This window comes from Geospiza fortis, unplaced genomic scaffold (genome assembly GCF_000277835.1).
Source record: "Geospiza fortis unplaced genomic scaffold, GeoFor_1.0 scaffold112, whole genome shotgun sequence".
Taxonomy (NCBI): domain Eukaryota; kingdom Metazoa; phylum Chordata; class Aves; order Passeriformes; family Thraupidae; genus Geospiza; species Geospiza fortis.
In genome coordinates, this window is record NW_005054298.1 from 5894565 (window position 1) to 5905910 (window position 11346).

Below are 11346 nucleotides of genomic sequence, written 5' to 3' on the forward strand. Positions count from 1 at the left end.
TATATATATATTACATATATATATATTCCTTCATAAGTGAAAGGAGGCTGAGAGGGTGTTAAGTGGAAATGCCACATTCTCTTGTTCCTTGGCAGCTTCTATCAGCAGCATCAGAGTGGGACACTGGGCTGGGGGAACTTTTGGTTTATCCCAGTACCACCATTCTGCTGTACTGGGAAAATGCAATGTGTTGGTTGTCTCAGCTACTCAGGGTTGGAATCAGAACTTTCAATAGGTGTCAGTAGGAATAGGGGAAGCCTAAATCAAGATTTCTTGCTTGTGTAGATCATATACTTTTAATATATGCAGCTGAAAGCATATTTCAGTTTAAAATGGGGTTTTTTTTTTTGTTTGGTTTTGGGGTTTTTTGTTTCTCTTTTTTCTTTTTGTTTCCAATTATAATTTGATATTTTTCTCCACTAGTGGCCTATCCGCCATGGTATAGTTGAAGACTGGGACTTGATGGAGAGATTTATGGAGCAAGTAATCTTTAAGTATTTAAGGGCAGAACCTGAGGACCATTATTTTCTTTTGGTAGGTAAATTTATGCCTTGTTTGAGAAGTTTCTGTGTGGTGAATAACAATGTGTTGATTTATGTAAATTCTTAAATACAAATATTCATATTTTGAAAGCAAAAGTAAATAAATTACCTGGAGCTTTCTTGACCTGCCTTAAGCCATTCAGGTTCTTTAATTTTCTAAAAATGTCAGTGTGTTTGAACAGCAAACATTTTTCTGTTCTCTTCTCATTTCCCTCCAAATGGTCTGATTCATCACTTTCTTATTTTCCTTCTCCACCGAATTCAATAATCTCAAGTTTATATGTTTGAGACAAAAACAATACTTGTGTTTTGACCTTACATAATTGCAATTATTTTGTTTTTACAGTACTGCCATCTGGATGAAGTATCTAGAGAGTAAATTTCTCTTTTATTTTCTGTGGAACTGGAAGGGTTGATTGTCATATTTGGGCTGATTAGATCTCAATTAAGGTCAATGTTATTCTGAAGCATCTGCTATTCCTCAGTATTTTATTTAGGGTCATTGAAATAAGCAATTTGGTTTAGTGTGATATTTATAGACCAAGTTTGGAATTAGAAGTATTGGCCATACCTGTTTCAAGAAGATGAAGGCATTTAAACAATAATTAGGTCCAGTTGCTCAAGGCTGTGTCCAGCCAAGCTGTGAATATCTCCAAGGATCAAAATGCCATTGCAACCCTGGCTCCCTTTTCAATATTTGACACCTTTAAGTTACCTTTTTTCCTCCTAATACCTACTTAGGGCTTCCCAAGCAGAGTTTTGTGCCCTTTGTCCCAACACCTTTGTGAAGAATTTGACTCCCTCCTCTTTTTACCCTCCTGTTACACAGTTGCTGCAATGGAAGAATGATGTTTTCTTTTCTCAAGCATTCTGTAGCACTATCCAAAATGCTCCTTCAGAGTAGAGCCTTGAGTATGTTTGCTATTTCAATGAAAGCTGTAGCACACTATTATGGTATGGTTTATGTTCAGCTTCTGTCACTTGAGTACATTCCTATAGCTGAACATATCAATTTGTGTTACAGTGGCTGCCTTCTGAAGGGAAACAGCTCTTTTCACTGAGATATCTAAAAAATGTCATTCTTTAAATGAAAGTGCTAAACTGCATCCTTTGACATATTTTGTTAGCCCTTGATTCTTTCAGGTGAAATCAAAAGTTGTAATGAGCTAACCAGCCCACAAAAGGGGTCTTGGATGTAAATTCTTAAGCACAGTAACTGATGTAGTTTTTATTGCGCTTTTGTTTTTTCTTTCTTTTAATGCAATTTGCATAAATTCTTAAAAGCACCCTTGGTCCATTACTATTTTTACATGCTATTGTTGTTGAATGACTCATCGTAGAAGTTAGGAGTTGGTGGTTCTTTTTTTTAAAGTCAAATGTTTGGTTTGAATGTAAGTAAAACTCATGGTTGTTTGGTTTTTTTGTTTTTTTTTTCTTTCTCACAGACTGAGCCTCCATTAAATACTCCAGAAAATAGAGAATATACTGCTGAAATCATGTTTGAGTCTTTCAACGTTCCAGGGCTATATATTGCTGTCCAGGTAAGGGGAGGGCTGTTGAAAGTCACAGCTGCAATATTTTTCCTTGGGCTGAAACTAATTTCACTGTGAAAAAACAGTGTAAGTAGTGTTTGGAATATGTTTATGTCCTTCTGGCAGTTCCAGCACTGCATGTTTGACATGCTTTGATTCTGTGGGTGGTTACTGGACACTGTTCCTCTGTTACCTCTACAGGCTTCTGAGCAGTAGAGTATGATATCTGTTGCATCAAAAGTAAACAAAAAAACCACACCACATCATAATAATTCTATTAATCCAAGAACTGAATCCCTTTCAGTGTGAAGTAACGAAAAACTATTTTTGAGCATGGCTGAAAAAATACCAGGCAAGTGACAAAAATTACATTTTGCAGCCTCTTTTTTCTAAGCTGTTGTATAGACATATATAATATTATTAAATCAGTTTCCATGCTGTCAATTTCCATGGGGGTGTCAGTCTGTCCTTGGGAGGAGTGAGGTCTGCAGGCAGATGTTTCAGCAATATTTGATTTTAGTGTGTTTTTTTCCCAAGGCTGTCCTTGCCTTAGCTGCATCTTGGACATCAAGGCAAGTAGGAGAGCGAACACTGACTGGCACAGTTATAGACAGTGGAGATGGTGTCACTCATGTCATTCCTGTGGTAAGTGTGCCTCAGAGCTACACTACAGCTTCAGTGCAGAATTTTTGTCCTCTGAGTTCTCTGAATGTACACCTACACACACTGAAGTATGGATAGGAGTCTTCAAAAACATCAGATAATTCCCAGGGCTGTGGGTGTGAGTTTTGGTTCATTTTGTAGTCCAGAAACTCTTGAAGAACTCTGTAACCCTGAGTTTGGCAGGACTAATGGTCTTTCAGTGACTTACCTTAAAAGGTGAATTGCCAAAGCCATGCTAAGTGATGAGTGAAGTTGCTTTAGCATGTTTCTATTTTGACTTGCTGGTAAGAATGAATAGGCTCTTTACAGTAGTCAGTACAAAAAGTTTGACTTCTTATTTCCATTTAGCTCAATCCAATTATATATAAAGTAGAAATAATACAAAGTATTAGAGGGAAGATGTAGGATTGTTTATAGTTCTTCCTCATCTGTTCCCAGTATTTAGTAGTGCTTCAGCCATACAAGCAAAGGCAAAGTTGCTGTTTGACTGGGAGAAAACAGCCCCTGCGGTTAGTTAGTGTTGAATATCTGTTCCAATACATCAAGTTGCTGAAGCAGAAATTTGGATGATTCTGTGATGTTTTATTAAATAATGAACACCTAGAGCGGCAGTAATTTTCTGTACTGTCAAATTATTGCCTATCTTTCCTGGGGGAGCTAAATTCATGTCTATGTACCAGATATATTTGTATTTTCAGAATGAAGTTAGATTACAAATTTTAAGACAAAAATCTCTACAAAGCTTTATCATGCCACAGTAACATCAATTTTTTACAAGCAGTAGCATTGGTGGCGGTTGAACATACAGTGTCATGTAGCAATTTCTTATTAATTTTGGGGGAATATAGTGGCTAAATCTTTGTTCATACTGTTCATCCAAGTTAGTATATTTTTAATAAGGCTTAAAAAACAATTGACACCTCAGACCTTCTATAGGTAAACTTTTAAAATTTTACTTAGTAGTTCAAAATTACTGTTTAAAAGAGTTGAACTTTTCCTGAATTGTGGGTTAGTTTTTTTTTTTTTTTAGTTGAAATAAGAGTAGGTAGTCTATAGAATTTGAAGCATTAAGCTCCTTTGCAGAATGTCATTTACTTCTAAAATTTTTAAACATGTTGAACAAATTGTCAAGATGTTCTACCACCTCTGTTATAAAATAGATAGAAAGGAATTAACAAATGCTTATCTCTGTAGTGAAGTAGGGATAGATTTTTTTAAATGACACTATTTTCTGTGTTAGTAAGACATTTTTGTGTGAATATGAGGTGTGTATATATAGGAAAACTTAAGCATTTTATGAGTGTGATATCTGTGTTCCTCTTGTTTGGATTTAGCAGGTCTGGTAGGGTTGGAGGCCAGCCTTGCACGCTTGGCCATTTTTTAATGTATTTTTACTTGTCCCCAGGATGAGTGTGACTTGTAAGGGTAGGTTGATGGATGAGGATGGGCCAGTCTGATGTTCTGAGCAGTCTCAATTAATGTCCTGAAATGATGCATTTTCTCCCTGCTTTCAGAAAATTAATTTTGGTTCATGTGGATTGTAACGTCTTACATCAGTGGCTGTGACTGCAGGGCCACATCAGTTATTCTAAAATAATATTTCACCAAAAAAGGTTCCTTGACCTTTTTGGTAAGAGTAACCTCATTTTGAAGAGAAAATAAAGGCCAAGGAATAGTGAGTATAGTGATTTGTCTGCCTTATGTACTAGTGACCTTTCTGTTCTTCTAACCTTGTAAGAATTATGAACCATGCAAAGTAAAGTAAGGCTGTACTGTGAAGAATTGGATTTGTGGTAATTAAATGAGCCAGTTTTAAAGGGCTTTAGCCTCAGAACCACAGGTAATGGGTAGGAGTTTAGACTCCATGCCTTTCTGTCTCCCTCTGAGCTTTGATGAAAGTAGTTCTTGTCAGCACCTTTGTCCCCATTAATTTTGTTTACAGGCTGAAGGATATGTGATTGGCAGCTGTATCAAACACATTCCAATTGCTGGCAGAGATATCACATACTTCATTCAGCAGTTGCTGAGAGAGAGAGAAGTAGGAATTCCTCCTGAACAATCCTTGGAAACAGCTAAAGCAGTGAAGGTAATGTGAATGTTGCAGATCTTAAAGTTATTTTATATCACAGCTTGGTATCTGATTTTAAAGTACAAGAATATCTGAAAGTAATTGTACTTCTGAGTAATGGGACTCTGAGTAATGGGGCTCTGATTCTAAGTAATATAAAAATGTCTTAATGTAATAACATGAAATAACAGGGTTTGCAGTTGGGTTATACTTGCTCAGTCTGGCCTGGAATTTCACTCTTCACCTGTTGTCTCCCCTTTCTCTTCTCCTCCATTATCATTATTGTTGTTATTATCCTGTTGCTATTATTATTGTAATGTTCTGTAGGAAATACTGTTGGCTGGATGTGTCATATAAAGAGCTGTAATTGCTCTTATATTCTTTCTGAATATTAATGTGTTCTTTTTTGTAATACACATTACATAGAGAACAAAGCTATTCTGAAAGACATTCAGCTTAAAGTACACTTCAATTTTGTTTCTCTGGCAGTTCTTCAATGTATTTCAGAATTAATTTCTTACAATCTTGGAAGTTTAGGGGAAAAGCAGAAGAAAAGTAATTTAGCTCAGCCAGAACCTTCAGTCCTGCACAGAAATGATCTGTAGTAGCAGAGCCATTATCTACCTGTGTACAGTAAATGTCAGTTCAGCTGTTTTGAGGCCTATTCTTTATCTGCCAATTTAATACTTACTCTTAAAAGTTTAAATTACTACATTTTTTGAAATTTCTTACCCGATTTCTATACTTTTAATAGTTCTAACTGTATCTATTAAATTTTCAGGAGCGCTTTAGTTATGTTTGCCCTGACTTAGTAAAAGAATTTAACAAGTATGACACAGATGGTACAAAGTGGATTAAACAATATACTGGAATTAATGCTATCTCAAAGAAAGAATTTACCATTGATGTTGGTTACGAGAGATTCCTGGGGCCAGAGATTTTCTTCCATCCTGAGGTAAGTTGGTTTGAATTGTCTAGACTTTGTTTTAGTTGATAACAGAGAAATCCTATTTGCAAAATTGTAAAGAAGTGGTTATCTTCACTTCCATTTCTTCTTATTTATAATTAGATACTGGCCATTGTTGCAAGTCAGTGTGCTTTGATTCTTGATTGCTACTAATCTTTATACAAATCCAGGTTGACACACAAAGCACTTCAAATGGTAGCAAAAATATTTAACAACTGTTTCCATTATTAGTTTTCATGACATCTCTAGTATAACAGAATGGTTCTTTCCTTTTCTTCCTCTTTACCTCTTTTCCTTTGCAATGTGTGATTCCCACAGTGACTTGACTTGATTTTATTCCTGCTTGCAGTTTGCTAATCCTGACTTCACGCAACCAATCTCAGAAGTAGTAGATGAAGTTATTCAGAATTGTCCCATTGATGTTAGACGTCCTCTATATAAGGTCAGTAGCTATAATGTCTATTTTTTATATATGGGTTTTAGAAGAATTGGGATTTTTATCAAGGTACATATTTGAAACTCTTAAAAACCAATACCAAATGAGCAAAACTAACCATTTTCCTGGAAATTAATCCAATATGCAGAAGGGTTTGTTGTTCACTTAGACATTTTCAGAATGTGCTTTTTCATTAGGGAAACAAAAAACTGAGCAAGAATGGTGAGATGTAATAAGAGATAAATGGATTTTAAAGCATAGACAATTTTAACGTGGCAAACTCTTGGTGAATTCATGTCGTGTCATGCTCGTATGCTAGATCACTTACAGTAAAAGCATACCTGCTAACTGTAGCTTTTAAAACTGTATTTAGACATTTAGAATTTAGGAACTGGGGAATGTGGAGACTTATATTTTCAGACGTGGTTAACAAATGTTGTTATTCAAAACAGAATATTGTCCTCTCTGGAGGCTCAACCATGTTCAGGGACTTCGGTCGCCGTTTACAGCGAGACTTGAAAAGGACTGTTGATGCCAGGCTGAAACTTAGTGAAGAACTTAGTGGTGGCAGACTGAAGGTTGGTTCCTGCAGCTCATGCACTTAAGAAGCATCTGTTACCTGGAAAATATGCAAATAACATCTTGCAATGATCGTGGTCTTTGTTGAAATGTCTTTATCTTATTTGATATTCTTAGAGAGGCTTTTCAGAGGTTCATCCATTATACTGATCACACACCAGCAGTTGGCCACTGCAGCTGTCCTTGTGCTTGGTGTTTATTGATCAGTTACAGCTCATTGTGCTCAGGCTCTTGAGCTTGAAGATAAGAGAAATGAATTGAGCTCATTGTTGAGCCACCAGGAGAGTCAGGAACACGTGTCTTGTGAGGAATGAGGGAGCCTTGATTAGAGAAGGGAAGGCTTTGGGATTCCTGATAGTGCCTCAGTACATGTGGGGAGGTTATGATTTTAAGGTTCAGCTGGATAAAACCTTAAATACCTTCCTCTGGCTTCATAGCTTACCCTGCCTTGAGCAGGAGGCCAAACCAGAGACATGATGTGGTCCCTTCCCACCTCAATTATCTTACAATCCTATAAGGGACTTCATGTTTTCACTAAACTGCATGTTCCTTAATTTTAGCTCTTTCCACTTCAGACCTCTGACCTAACGGTTAGGTTAGGTCAGAGCATCTTTCTGTTGTCTCTGCATGAAGAAAAGACCAGCAGAGAAAAAAAAAATGTGGTTTTTTTTCCTTTTTAAAGGAAATTGATTTTCCTCATTTATTTTTTAGAAGCAATCTAGCTAGGTGAGCTCAAACAATCCTTTAAAACCCCAACAGAGCTTTATAATATGTCATGTAGACAACTCTGAAATTTCAGTCATACACAGTTCTCTGGCCCAAGAAGCATCATTTAGTCTTTGTTTTCTTCACTAGGCTTGCACCACTTAGTAAAGAAGCAGAATCTGAGTAAGGAAGTTGGGTGTGATTCTTATTCTATTCTAAGCACCAGGCATGGCAAAGAATCACTGGCTGGAGTTTTGCACATGTGTTACAGAACATTTTTAGATACTGTTTCAAATATCAGCTGGTTGGGCTGGAAAAATAAATTTTGAAACTGTTACATTCACTGGCAGTTTTGATTGGCACAAGTAAGGAACGGAGGGAAAGGGAATGGCTGACTGGAATGAGTGCTGTAGTTCAGAAAAGCATGATTGACTGTATTGATCCTGGATAAACTTCCAATCTGCAACTGATGCTTTGTTAGAATAATCACATGAAACTTGAAAATTAGCTTCCTAAAATGTGTTTTTGTAAAAAGTTTAGGTAGTATGGGTCAGTGCTTATAAATGCTTAAATAAATAGTCCATCAAGAAATTAATCAGAACATTGTGTGAAAAAAGTGGTTGTGAATGGAAGTATCTCTGATAAAGCAGGTAGCTTATCTATTAGCAGGAGCTGTTTCTTACTCTTCATTGTACAAGGGGAAGTCTGATGCCATAAATACAAATTTACATGCACAGCTTTTATGAAAATGCTAATTTATGAAAAGTAAACTTGGTATATACACTCCTTTAAAACTAGATCTGGTTTTTACCAGCAGAAGTGACTTTTATTGTGTTGCTTTTCTCTGCTCTTTTCTGCAGCCCAAGCCCATTGATGTCCAAGTCATTACACACCATATGCAGAGATATGCAGTCTGGTTTGGAGGATCAATGCTGGCTTCCACAGTGAGTTTAGCTGTAAAGCTGAGCATGTTTGGGCCGTTCTCACCGGGCTTTTGGAGCTCTCATCTCACCTTCATTGTATATTAAATGTGATTGGGGAATTTCTGATAGGCTTCAGGTGGTAAATAATACCTTCCCTGGTTTTGCATTAGACTTTAAAGACTTAGAAGAGAAAAAGAAAGCTGAATGAAAGCTTTGTGTGAGCTGTCAAACGGCACATTTTAGTTTTGTGGTAGAATATATTCTTTGCATTGTTGTTTAGCCATGCATGATATAAGTTAATTTTAGGATTCGTGTGCTATCTTTGTTTTTTCCACTGGCTACATAAAAGTTAATATTGTTAATTAAGGTGTCTATACCATACACTAATGTTTTTTCCCTTCCCTTTACAGCCTGAATTCTACCAAGTATGCCATACCAAAAAAGATTATGAAGAGATTGGCCCTAGCATCTGTCGTCACAACCCTGTGTTTGGAGTCATGTCTTAAAGCTGACCCTGCAGGGGTCAGGGATGGGGAAGTGGGGAGGAGGAAGAGTCTTTCTGATTACTTGTTTGTCTGATGGCTGGTATTAAGATAACAAACATGACTTGACAATAAGAAAAAGACCAAACACAATTAAGCAGGATCATTTTAATAAGTGTCTCAACATGCGGATGTAGTGGAAAGCCAAAATGATCACGTTTTTTTCTTTAGATTGATTATTTGAACCTGTGCGTAACAAAACAAAAAAAGTGGATTTTAGTTCTTTCTGTGCCCTGATATTTTGTATATTAATGAATTATCCAAGATTTGATGGGATTTGATGGTGTGTAGATAGTCAGCTCTTCAATGCTTCCATTGTACCCCTTCATGGGTGCAATACAGGAGCTTGTTTATATTTCATACTTTTTTATACTTTGAGGAAAAATATGAATAAAAGAAACTGTAATATTTGAGGAAAAAAATTTACCAGTGACCAACTTGAAAGTAAATTTAAAAAAAAAAAAAAAGAAAAAAAGTCATGACTCATGCAACTAGATCTTGCAAATCATGACCAGTCTAAATCCTGGGTTCCATACAATGCGAGTGCTTTTGGAACTAAAAGCTACTATCTTGAATTAACTAATGCCTGCTAGTGCTTTCTGATTACTTGGTGCATTTTCATACTATCTCTTGCTTAAAAAAAAAAAAAAAAGAAAAAGTAAAGACAAGACTGTTGAACCAGTATTGCAGTTCTGTAGTGTCATTTCTAATTAAACCAAATAATCAGGTTATCAAAATTTGGTGTATTTAAAGCCTAACACCATTCCAATAAAGGCACAAAATTTCTTTTTATGTTGGTGTCAGACTTGTTAATCTCATGACATGGGAAGTTCTGAGCATGGGTCCCTACATATCCGCTGTGGCTTTTGAGGAGTGAGGTTGGTCTGTGAGGTAGAGATGTAATGTGCTTTGTGTAACTCAAGTGTGAGCATTTTAGAGCTGCAGTTTGTGTGTTCAGCTAGCTAGCACTTACCTAGAGAAGCCTGACAGCTCCTCCACTGTTGGGTTTGTTCATCTACTTTGTTCTGTAACTTTTTTCCCCCCACTTTCTTGCAGGTGGTGCTATTCAGGAGTCAGCACTGCGTTTTCAATCTCTGTGGTTTTTCTGCAAGAAAATACCATGTAGATAAAAATAAAGTGAAAACAATCTCTTTCTCATTCTTTCTAGGAAGAACACTTTCTGTAGTGACTGGAATTGCTTACAATTTGTTGATATTTGATGAGAGAAAATTCTTCTTTAGGCACTTCTGAGCCCACAGAGGGACTTGAGGCTGTTTGCATAGAAAACCACAAGAGGGAGATATCCCAGTTTCTTCTGAGTTGCAAAGATGCCTCACATTTTCATCAGAGAAGCTTATCTATTGACAGAGCTTCAAAACTTGGTAAATGTGACTCCAAAACAAGGATAAATATGGGAAAGTGATTTTACAGCAAGCATTGTAAGAAATTTACATGCTGGAATCAAACAACATGATGCAGGCAACAAAATTTTGAACAATTTTATTACAAAACTATTAGTGACATCTCCCTAAGAGTGATACAGTTTTTCAGTTTTTATAAGTCACTTTTTAACTCAGTTTGAGTCATAACTATGGATTGATTCATGTGGTAAGGAAGACCAATGTGGCAAAAATATAAAAAAAAAAGAGTTGTGCTTTTCCAGCAGTCCTGGTTCTGCCACTGTATCATACTCTAGTGACAGGATATCTTGATACACTGTAGTGTGTGAAGATAAGGCAAGGATCTTTTTCTTTTTTTGTTTTGTTTGGGGGTGGGTTTTTTTGTGGTTTTTTTTTTTTTGATTATTGGTTTTTAATACTGTAGATGTACTTTTGGAGAAGTTACACAGCCACAGCTGATTTTGAGTGTGTTAAAAGAACTAAAAGTATGAGCAGCTCCTGTTAATGACTTGGACTGCATGGACACTCATCAATACTTAAACACACCAGGCATAATGTACAATGGGAATATCTGTCTGGGAATGGCTCACATCAGTGTTCTGCACCTGTAGCAACAGATCCAAATCAGATCTGCTGGTGAGTGGTGAAGGGCTGAGCAGCCTGTGGGTCAGTCATCCTAGGGATTGTGTAAAGCACACACTGTACAACCTGGAACACAGGCAGCTCCAGGAAAACCCTCTGCAATCTAGAAACATGGATTTCCCATTGTTGTTCTGTATGGGGTTGGGCTTAAAGCATCCAAAAGGTTTGTTGCTGGCAATTGTTTATAAAAACCCACATAGAATGAAATTACATTTTTTTTTCCAAATGCTTGTTACTGGGGTGGCTACATGAAGAAAGCAATTTTAAACCCATGTAGGAGGATTTAATAGGACTGATGTCATAGCATAGCTTTGTGTTCTATGGATGAGACTGGCTGACAGAATCCC

At 36.6% G+C, this 11346-nt stretch overlaps 1 protein-coding gene across 1 annotated transcript in view; it reads left to right on the plus strand.

Moving 5' to 3' along the window:
• Positions 1-10115, plus strand: part of ACTR3 (actin related protein 3) — a 27575-nt gene extending 17460 nt beyond the window's left edge. Inside the window, exons 4-12 of the mRNA XM_014306933.2 lie at positions 424-534; positions 1988-2083; positions 2612-2719; positions 4680-4823; positions 5587-5760; positions 6122-6214; positions 6661-6786; positions 8353-8436; positions 8826-10115. Of these exons, the coding sequence (XP_014162408.1) occupies positions 463-534; positions 1988-2083; positions 2612-2719; positions 4680-4823; positions 5587-5760; positions 6122-6214; positions 6661-6786; positions 8353-8436; positions 8826-8921 (993 nt within the window). The 5' untranslated portion in view covers positions 424-462 and the 3' untranslated portion in view covers positions 8922-10115. The remainder of the gene's footprint in view (positions 1-423; positions 535-1987; positions 2084-2611; positions 2720-4679; positions 4824-5586; positions 5761-6121; positions 6215-6660; positions 6787-8352; positions 8437-8825) is intronic.
• Positions 10116-11346: the final 1231 nt, after the last annotated feature.